This window comes from Calidris pugnax, unplaced genomic scaffold (assembly GCF_001431845.1).
Source record: "Calidris pugnax isolate Ruff unplaced genomic scaffold, ASM143184v1 scaffold24, whole genome shotgun sequence".
Lineage (NCBI taxonomy): Eukaryota > Metazoa > Chordata > Aves > Charadriiformes > Scolopacidae > Calidris > Calidris pugnax.
Genome location: NW_015090922.1, coordinates 1,702,071 through 1,713,149, shown reverse-complemented (window position 1 = coordinate 1,713,149; position 11,079 = coordinate 1,702,071). Strand labels below are relative to the sequence as shown.

Below are 11,079 nucleotides of genomic sequence, written 5' to 3'. Positions count from 1 at the left end.
CGAGGCCATTTCTGCTCCAAGGGAACATATGGGGCCAACTGTCCCCAGAAAAGCTGTGGGGACTCTTCTGAACCTGCCTTCCTCAGTAGAACACATTTGCCCAAGGGCTTTTTTTCATGTTTCACCAAGTTACTAGGCTAAACAGCACTGATTTGCTACTCCTAGAAGCCTTTCCCCTACACCTTTCAAGGAGGCTCTAAAACATTGGTCTAGGGGAGGATGACAGGAATCCTTCTTTAAACGCACATAATTTAGATCACTCGGTCAGCTATCTACATATTGCTCCTCTAGAATACAAGCTCCATAACTTTATCTGCTAAAGATAAAGTTATCTACCACTTCTACCATGTTGCAGAGAATACAGGTGACAACCTCATCTCGCAGCTCATGTCTGCAAGACCCCATTCCCTTTCCAAAGGCTGGGAGAGGCTGGTGGGCATAGCCCCACACCAGATGGGTCTGAGATCCTTCAAGGCTGGCACGGCAGGCAGGTCCCAAAGCAACCACTTCTCCTTACCAGCCTTTGGTTAGAAGGGGCTCCACTTTGTCATCTTGCCTGATGACATCTGTGGCTGCATGGCAGAGGAGAAGAGAGGGTCTCTGAAAATTGCCTGAACGTTAAATGGATGAAATTGAAAAACAACTAAACAGCAGGAAACCAGTGCACATCTTCAGCTGCCAAACTGGGGGGTTAAACCCTCTCACCAAACCACCTGCCAGTTTCTGAGTCAGCTTCAATTTACAGGCTGGGTTGAGGGCAATCCCCATGCAGAGCAAATGATGGATATTAAAAACCTTACCATAAGCAAGGCAAGAGGCTTTCCTCAGGACAATGGAAGCACTGCCCTTTGTTTTTCCCTGCAAACCACCTGCCAAGCTGCATCTCAGCTATACCTGCACATCAGGGGCAGCCCGAGATATTTCTGAGGATAAATTGTGAATTGGTGTACATCTGTGGTGTGTCTTTATGACCCTGCCTGAGTTGTGTGTAACCCCATAATTACATGTTCATAATCACGTGCTCTTCTGTGCTTCCTCTGCTGGACAACCTCCACACACAGCATGCAGACCCAGTTCAGCAGCTGCAGAGAGAGGCAGGAAAGCATCCGTCCAGCTAGAGAGCCACAGCTGAAACCACAACTTGCTTTTCTCCATAGTCCTGTTCACGTGTGTCCTCAGGTAGAGAGGTCTGGGGCTCAGAAGGGTCTTGCTGGTTTTCCAGTTTGACTGGTGGGGAAGATATACAGCTTGGAAGTACCCCAGAGGTGTTCCTCATGCCTGGATGGACCCCACCAGTCTGGGAGGCAGAGGGTGGTGGGGATGCTCAGGCCAAGAGGTCCCCTTTGGTGGCCATTGAGAAGGGTAAGAGGAGTCAACATGCCTTATATTAACCAGCTGTAGATCATCTGAGAAGTTGCAGCCCATGGCAGTTCCTTGCTGTCTCGTTGAATAGCCAGGGTTTAAGTTTACTTACAATGCAGAGAAAAAAAAATGGCTAAATAAAGCAGCTCTGGTTGATGGAGATTAAAAGAAAGAACTCATTTTTCAATCAAAACTAAGAAGTGATCAATTGCTTCCAGCTGGATCAAAGAGCCCGCCAGACCTGAAGCGTTTTGTTTTTTCATGCTTTGTTTTCATGTTTAAAAAAAAAAAAAGTAACAACTTTAGAAGATGAATCAGTGTGTCAAATGCAAGAAATAAGACAATTTCGTTTAAAAACAGTGCCAGGAAACATTTTGCTTTGGTTGGGGTTTGTTTGCGTGCAGACAGAAACTATTTGATGCACCGGACAGAAACTGTGTGCTGCTGCAACTCAGTGTTTGGGTGGGGAAGAGTTAAAAAAAAAATAATATCAAACCACTGCCCACCTTTAGTCTTCCTCACTGTGAAATAGCGAAAAATATGATTTTCATGGGCTAAAGGCAGGGCAGAGTGGGTCTGTCAGCTGGCAGTGAGCTGGGTGGGAGGGATGGATCATTGCTATTTTTCACCTTCTAGTGCTAATTTCTCATGAAAGGGGAGCCCTGAGGGAGCCAGCTCTGAGCTTTGGGGATAATGTCATACTGTCTTCCATGAGGGGAAAGTATTATAGGCCAATAAGTACACTTCGATTCCTGGAAGAAGTAATGAAACAAGTGAACTTGCATTCACTTAGAAAATAAAAAGAAACAATGCAACAGTCGGGCTGGATTTGTCCAGAGCAAGCACTGTCAGGCTGGCTCAATGCCCTCCTGTGGCAGAGGGATTAATTTTGGGAGCGGCAGCGGCCAGACATCCCTCCTGGCCTTCAGATGCTGACACTATCTCACACAGCCTTCCCACCAGCAAGCCAGGGAGACCGTAGCCTGATGTAAACGTCCCTGAGAACTGTTCTCTAACTGCATTTTTCCTCAACTGGAAAGATATAAGGAGAGGGGTGTTGAAAAGTCCCTCCTGAACCTGGCTTTGTTGGGTATTTTCATTCATGGCTTGTTGATGGACCGGAAAAGGGGTCTTCTTGCTCGGGTGGCTGCAGGGATGGCAGGCACAGCAAGGGCAGCGTCCCGGGGTCAAGCAGATTGAAGAAACAGCCTGGAAAAACAAATAAATGCTGTTCGGTAGAGACAAGTCCAACACGCTGAGGAGGGATTAATCAAGTGCATAAATAGGAGCTGGGGAACAACTTGTTTTTCAGAGAAGGATGTGGTGGCTGCAGTGAGTCACAGGCAGCACCGGAGAACATTGCTGTGGGGGGAACAAACACCACCAGACAGGTAGGAGCAGAGCCTGTGGGATGTAAACGGGTCCCTTCACCTTTCTTGGCACACCTAAAGCTGCAGTGAGGCTTGTGGCCAGCTTTGGAGCCTGCACTCGATGTGGAGGACCAGGAGAGAGGCCAGAGGACCGGGAGAAAGCAGGCAACCAAGAGGTTCAGTGGGCTCATAAATGCGAGGGGGCAGCAGTTTAGCCTAAGACAGGTTTAAATGACAGAAGAAACAATCCGTGTGGAAATTAGGAAACCTTTTCCCTCCAGTAAGGTCAAAATGCTGAAGAGGTGGCATGGCAGGATCTGCCCTCTCTGTTACTGGAGAACCCCAGGAGTAGGTAGACCCATGTGTGTCAGGAGCAAGGTGGGACACGGGAAGGGACCGACTGACCTTGAGGTGTCTTGCCCAGTGCTCATCTCTCCTAAGGTGCCCTTTAGCAGGATGTATCCCAGAAGGAAGATTAATTGAATGCTGTTTTACTGTCACACTTAATTGCTTTTGGCAGCACAATGGCACAGGGCATTTTCTCTGCTAATTTAAACAAGTTGCCAGCTGGTCCAATTAAATACCACAGATATCTTCTTTAAGCAGCCATATGGCTTTGCAAGCCATCCTTCGGTTTACCTTGCTGTCTGAAGGCAAAGGTAGATTAAAAGGAAACACTTAATTATTTTGAGAAAAAAAAAAAAACAACAAACAACTAAAAAAAACTACTTTGGGCTCCTCACTCCTGGCTGCAGGTATCTGGCTGCCACACCGTGCTCTCCTCCAACCCCTGGTCATGGCTATGGAGATGAAGCACAGAGCTGGGGTGAAACAGAGCTAACGAGCTGGCCAAGGCCAACTGGAAAACAAGCCTCCTAAAGGTTTCCAGGCAAGTTTTCCTTCTGCTCAAGGCACACCTTGTCCCCAAGCCCACGTGGCACATGTTCTTCATCAGCTGCAACAAGCACTGTGCAGAATGAACACAGAGGAACGGCCTTTCCAGGAACACCTGAGCTGCTCAGAGCTCGTTAATAGAAGGTTCTGTGCCATTTCTGGACAGAAATAACAGGGTAATCGATAGAGCAATGTCACACTGAGGTGGCACACGGGACAGAAGTCAGGGACTGTTTGTCCAGAGATTGTTGTGCCTCTAATGAACACAGCCAAGGAGCCAAGCCTGGTGTCTGAAAGGAGCCCTCGCTCAGCTTCTGGCCTCTGAATTAATGAGCAAAGGTGCCATGGCTTGTGGTTCCACAGGATGGGGACTCCTGCTGCAGCCCCAGCTCCTGCAGGGGCAGCCGGCTCTTGAGAACTGATTGCCACCCAGTAGTGAGAAATTACCTGTAATCACACTGCCCACTTCTAGCTCCTTCGCTAATTACAGTGCTCAACTCTCGCCCAGAAGATGATTGCACCGTCGCTGTGTGCTCGGGCTCTGAGGGACTTTGGAAAGTGTCACCGAGGCTGTCTTCTCCACAGGGCCTCTGCCAGGGCAGGTAACGCAGCTGCCCTGGGAAGGAGAGAAAGCAGAAAGCTTTTGAGAGGCTCAGAAGAGAAGAATATCCCAAAACAGCTGGTAACCCTACATGAGATGAAGGCAATTCTGAAGGCAAATTGCCCTCTTAGAGCTATTATGCTTTTTTTAAAATCTAAATAGAACCATCCCCCAAACTGTGCCTTAGGAAAGTAGGTGAAATACCCTTTTTTGCAGCTTCCTACCAAATGTTGCAGTAGGTTAAGTTCTTAAAATATAGTAGGAACATTAAATACCACTCAGGGTTTGTGGCACCTGGCCGGGCTGAAGGAGTGCCGTGGTTGGGAGTTATCTGTGGGCACAAGCAAACTCAGCAGCAAAACTGCCAAAAAACCTCCAGGTGTAGTTTTCCCAGCTCTCGGACCATGAGCAGTCCCACGTGCCATCCAGCACCCTGTGATGTCCTGTTTGCTGCCTTCCTTCAGCTATTCCCTTTCAGGGAAACCCATGGGATAGCGATATCCCAGAGGAAAGCTGTGGGAGCATCCCTCAGAGGGATTAGTCCATCCAGCCTGTCCGGCTGGAAAGCAGGTGAGGATTCCCCCATCCTCTTTAAACAAGAGCCCCAAATGAAATGATGCACTTCAGGTAGGAGGATTTTAAATAGCCTTTAGCCCTGGTGTGAGTGTCTGATGGTAGAGCAGCTCTTCTCTGTTTACTCTGCAGCCCCGGTTTATTCATTCTTTTCTGCTTCTCCATGTGTTTTTGGATATATCGTCTACAGTTACATTTCTCCCTCTCTCTTTCTTTCATGTTCCTTTGCCTCCTTTTGTTCACCATCAAAGTTTCACAAGGTAAGTTTGTTTCTGTTCTTCCTCCTCCTCCTCACACCCCGTGGCAGCTCCCCAGGGAGAGCAGCGAGTCCTCAGCTGGGACAAGCCATTTTGGAGTCGCTTTAGCCACTACTGCCTGCTCCCAGCCCGAGTCCAGCCATGTCCCTTTATGTGCCTGCTCTGGCTGCCACACCGTGCTCTCCTCCAACCCCTGGTCATGGCTATGGAGATGAAGCACAGAGCTGGGGTGAAACAGAGCTAACGAGCTGGCCAAGGCCAACTGGAAAACAAGCCTCCTAAAGGTTTCCAGGCAAGTTTTCCTTCTGCTCAAGGCACACCTTGTCCCCAAGCCCACGTGGCACATGTTCTTCATCAGCTGCAACAAGCACTGTGCAGAATGAACACAGAGGAACGGCCTTTCCAGGAACACCTGAGCTGCTCAGAGCTCGTTAATAGAAGGTTCTGTGCCATTTCTGGACAGAAATAACAGGGTAATCGATAGAGCAATGTCACACTGAGGTGGCACACGGGACAGAAGTCAGGGACTGTTTGTCCAGAGATTGTTGTGCCTCTAATGAACACAGCCAAGGAGCCAAGCCTGGTGTCTGAAAGGAGCCCTCGCTCAGCTTCTGGCCTCTGAATTAATGAGCAAAGGTGCCATGGCTTGTGGTTCCACAGGATGGGGACTCCTGCTGCAGCCCCAGCTCCTGCAGGGGCAGCCGGCTCTTGAGAACTGATTGCCACCCAGTAGTGAGAAATTACCTGTAATCACACTGCCCACTTCTAGCTCCTTCGCTAATTACAGTGCTCAACTCTCGCCCAGAAGATGATTGCACCGTCGCTGTGTGCTCGGGCTCTGAGGGACTTTGGAAAGTGTCACCGAGGCTGTCTTCTCCACAGGGCCTCTGCCAGGGCAGGTAACGCAGCTGCCCTGGGAAGGAGAGAAAGCAGAAAGCTTTTGAGAGGCTCAGAAGAGAAGAATATCCCAAAACAGCTGGTAACCCTACATGAGATGAAGGCAATTCTGAAGGCAAATTGCCCTCTTAGAGCTATTATGCTTTTTTTAAAATCTAAATAGAACCATCCCCCAAACTGTGCCTTAGGAAAGTAGGTGAAATACCCTTTTTTGCAGCTTCCTACCAAATGTTGCAGTAGGTTAAGTTCTTAAAATATAGTAGGAACATTAAATACCACTCAGGGTTTGTGGCACCTGGCCGGGCTGAAGGAGTGCCGTGGTTGGGAGTTATCTGTGGGCACAAGCAAACTCAGCAGCAAAACTGCCAAAAAACCTCCAGGTGTAGTTTTCCCAGCTCTCGGACCATGAGCAGTCCCACGTGCCATCCAGCACCCTGTGATGTCCTGTTTGCTGCCTTCCTTCAGCTATTCCCTTTCAGGGAAACCCATGGGATAGCGATATCCCAGAGGAAAGCTGTGGGAGCATCCCTCAGAGGGATTAGTCCATCCAGCCTGTCCGGCTGGAAAGCAGGTGAGGATTCCCCCATCCTCTTTAAACAAGAGCCCCAAATGAAATGATGCACTTCAGGTAGGAGGATTTTAAATAGCCTTTAGCCCTGGTGTGAGTGTCTGATGGTAGAGCAGCTCTTCTCTGTTTACTCTGCAGCCCCGGTTTATTCATTCTTTTCTGCTTCTCCATGTGTTTTTGGATATATCGTCTACAGTTACATTTCTCCCTCTCTCTTTCTTTCATGTTCCTTTGCCTCCTTTTGTTCACCATCAAAGTTTCACAAGGTAAGTTTGTTTCTGTTCTTCCTCCTCCTCCTCACACCCCGTGGCAGCTCCCCAGGGAGAGCAGCGAGTCCTCAGCTGGGACAAGCCATTTTGGAGTCGCTTTAGCCACTGCTGCTCGCTCCCAGCCTGAGTCCAGCCCTGTCCCTTTATGTGCCTGTGTCCGTCTGTCTTTGTGTCTGTCCTGTGGCCGCACAGCCCTGGGGACCTATTCTCCACCCAGCACTGAAACACCCCTCGGGCTGCCCCAAAGGCACCCTCGGAGCAGGGCAGGGACCCGTTCCAGCCTCGAGAGGAGCACCCCGAGGCCACCCTCCACACCAACCCAGTCCCAGGAGGACAAACTGTGCACAAACTGGTTTCTTTTTTCACAGAATCACAGAATCTTCTAGGTTGGAAGGGACCTTAAAGATCATCTTGTCCAAGTGTCAGCCTGACTGACAAAAATAGACACCTGCACAACAAACAAGAAGCATCACCATGACTAAACCATACCTCCCAGCACTACATCAACCTGTCTTTTGAACACCTCCAGGGATGGTGCCTCAACCACCTCCCTGGGCAGCCCATTCCAATGGCTGATAACCCTTTCAGTGAAAAAATTTTTGCCTGCATCTGACTTGTAACGGTTTGCAGAAGCAGCCTGATTTCAAGCAAACTTAATTAAATCAAGTGATTTTGCACACAGACACTCAGACCAACCGAACCGAGATCCCAGAGATCTTACTTTACAGAGCTGCACCTTAACTGTACTGCAGGCATACTAACGTACAGCTGCTTCAGACAGAATAGCTATTCCTATGCAAGAAACACAACTATTTTCATACAGAAACTACTTAATAAGTTAAGTCTGAGGTATTTTAATGAATACGTTTAGCATAGGACAGGTCATCCTTTGGCTTCCTTTGGTCTTGTAAAGAGAGATACAGGCTCGGCCACTGTATCTGGCTTCCAGCCAACTTCAAAACCGATAACAGGGCTGAAAAGATTTCTATCATATCTTAATCAAAAGGCATGGCTTCGCAAGCAACAAGCTTGTGTACATAAACTGCTGTAAGCATAGCCTGGCTTGCTTAATTTAGCTAAGGATTTAGAGCATGCCCCAACTCTCAGTCCATGAGGTGGGTTGGTTGGTTGTTTTTTAACACTGTGCTCCCTAAACAACTTAAACTGATGCTGTAGATGAGCCCATATTACAGGTTTCCAACCAGCTCGTTTTACCTTCAGAGCTGACTCACACTTAGAACATAAATGCATAAGAAATCGTCGTTTATCCCCCCCCTAGAAGAAGCTGTTTGAAAGAGATGTTCTTTCTGTTCAGCCGCATGCCATGGGCAGTGATGCAGCGTGGGGTAATACGTGATGAGTGTCATTAATCTCCTCCTCCCTTCCTGCTGCTTGTTTAGCAGCAGGAGATCCAGACTGCCAAGGCTGGGGGCATGCTTGGATTTTCCAGCAGTTTATTTGCCAGGGACAACTCTTAATTGAGCAAGAAGTCCCTTTAAGATAGAGGTTGTGGCACTTACTGGTATTTTGTGCTCAGCTTTTTTAAGGGACTTGCAGAAGCCTGACATAAGTGTTGGAAACTAATATTAAAAAGCATCAACAGGGAGGTGTTCGACTGAAGGGCAAGATTTCAGACTCATTTGAAATTCAAAATATAAAAATGACTGTTTACTTATGTTATTTAAAGAAAGAGAAAAAAAACCTACAGATTTTTAAAGGGGTTTTTGTTGAAAGATCTTCACTATTGCAAACGGTGCAGGTAAGGACAGTTTGGTTGCTTCTCTAGAAAGGGCCACAAGGATGCTCCAAGGGCTGGAGACCCTCTGCTGTGAGGACAGGCTGAGAGAGTTGGGGGTGTTCAGTCTGGAGAGGAGAAGGCTCCAGGGAGACCTTTGAGCCCCTTCCAGTACCTAAAGGGGCTACAGGAGAGATGGGGAGGGACTCTTGATAATGGAGTGGAGTGAAAAGACGAAGGTAATGATTTTTAAACTGAAAGAGGGGAGATTTAGATGAGATCTCAGGAAGAAATTCTTTCCTGTGAGGGTGGTGAGACACTGGAACAGGTTGCCCAGAGAAGCTGTGGCTGCCCCATCCCTGGAGGGGTTCAAGATCAGGCTGGATGGGGCTTTGAGCAACCTGGTCTGGTGGGAGGTGTCCCTGCCCAGGGCAGGGGGCTTGGAACTGGGTAATCTTTAGTGTCCCTTCTAACCCAAACCATTTTATGATTGTATGATCTGTTGCATTCATACTATTGTCATAACAATCCCATCTTCTTTTAAAAAGAAAGCAAGTAAAACTTCTGGTCCAGTCACTGGAACCACCTAGGAAAGTGTTAAAAAAAAAAAAACCAACAGTATTTTTCCTGTTACCCTGTCAGCAGAAGAGCTGCGGGTGCTCTCCTATTGCCCTTCTCTGCCCTATAGCCTGCCTGGGGGAAGGAAACCTCCCCTATGGGATTTGCAGCCTCCCCTCAACCACAATGTACAGGATGGCAAATACTCTGCTGCCTTGGTTGGGAGGGTCCATTAGACCCCATGGCCAGGGGAAGAGGAATTTGGGGGAAGAGGATTCTGGGCAGTTTCCCAGTGCAATTGGTTTTGCTGCTGGAAAACTCCGTTTTCTCCAGTCCTGCTGGATGGCTGCTGTGCCCCAAACAAAAGCACCTGTAGTTCTGCTGGGCTGGAGCAAAACGAGTGAGAATATCATTAAGGGAAAAGGCCCACAGAGGCATCCCAGGGTCTGTGGTTTGAACTCTGACAAGTCAGCCTCCCCCTTCTCCTCCGAGAGATGTTGGTTCACCTCTGCAAACCGCAGTGCAGATCGGTTGGTGCTGGAGAGCTCTGTCAGCCAAAACCAGGATGGGAACTAAAAGGTGGAGAGAGGAAACCTTCTTCCTCTTACCTGCCAGCCCTCTGGGAGGACGAGGTTCAGACACAGATGGCAAGTAGAGATGCAAAGTGTGTCAGATGCAGGACCACCAAGCTGCCAGGCCAGCGCTTGGGAAAGAGCGGTGTCACCAGAACGATACAAAAGGGCACACATTTTCCCTACATTGCAGAAAAACACAGTCCATTAAGGTTTTAGGTTATTGGGCTGTATTGGAATTGGTGGCCGCAGGTACCTCCTGTGCCTTTAAAACCCCTGGGAGCAGAGGTGCCCCTGCCCATGCTGGGGCTGGTGGGCAGGCAGGCACCACAGCAGCAATGCTGGCCACCAGAGCCACCTCAGCGTGCCCAGGAAGGTGGTTGCACCCCATGGTTGCCCTGGGAAGATGTTGGCTAGTGCAAGGCAGGGCAGCTTGCCGGGCTGAGCCTGCCCTGGGGCAGCCCCTCCGAAATTCCCCACATGGTTTGCCACTCCTGGTGAACCAAGCTCATGGATCACTAGATCCTTGCTGAAGGTCCTCATTAGGAATTAACACTAATCATGTTCCCTTCCCCTCCCTCCCTCACAGGCTACAAGGAACAGGGGATCCCACAGCAGCTGTAGTGGCTGGGACAAGTATGGTCAGAGAACCCCGGCGAGAGATTTCCTTTGGCAGCTGTGTGGGCCACGGACCTTCTCATTACCCTTTATCTCTCTTCTTCTTCCTTTTGTTTTTTTTTTTTATTTTGTTGGTGTTTTCCCCCCCACCACCACCACTTCTGTTTGAACCCGGTTCACCTGCCCGTCCAGCGGAGCGGAGGTGCAGAGCAGCCGACGGAGACTTGCACTGAGCCCCTTGAGCAGTGGAGATGGGGCAAGCACGGCCTGGGTTAGGACTGGCCCCAGCCAGCAGGCGGTGGGCAGCCCATGAGGAGGAGGAGGAGGAAGGTGCCAGGAGAAGGAGACACCCCTGGCGAAGGAGCCGTGTCAGGGGAGCAGGAGGTGCTGCTTTCTCTCTCCTCCCAGGGAGAAGGAGCTGAAGATGTTTTGCCTCTTTTTTTTTTTTTTGATGCTCACCCTTGAAGGAAACCGGCTGTGAACATCCAATGCCAAGGAGCTATCAATAGATACACGTACAGTATGTAAAAGCAAACCAGTGGTACTTTTTGCCCCACCCCAAGAGTCCATCCTTGACTGCTTTGTGGTAGCAGAGAGCTCAGCCCAGCCTCCTCTGCTGTGTGTATATATATATATATATGATGCTCAATGAAGCTCTGTCCTTGCAGATGTCTTGAGAAACGTGCTTGCTGTAAATCGTATTACACTGCTGAACCGACTGGGGCCATCCCCTGCTTCCATCCGCTGGCACCATGCAAAGACCAGACCTCCCACCAGCCCCTGGAGAGACTTTATCTAGCAAGGG

At 49.2% G+C, this 11,079-nt stretch overlaps 1 protein-coding gene across 1 annotated transcript in view; it reads left to right on the top strand.

The window, feature by feature from the left end:
- LOC106893337 (chromosome unknown open reading frame, human C1orf95) overlaps window positions 1-10,777 on the top strand; it is a 55,279-nt gene extending 44,502 nt beyond the window's left edge. Inside the window, exon 3 of the mRNA XM_014951237.1 lies at window positions 10,467-10,777. Within this exon, the coding sequence (XP_014806723.1) occupies window positions 10,467-10,507 (41 nt within the window). The 3' untranslated portion in view covers window positions 10,508-10,777. The remainder of the gene's footprint in view (window positions 1-10,466) is intronic.
- Window positions 10,778-11,079: the final 302 nt, after the last annotated feature.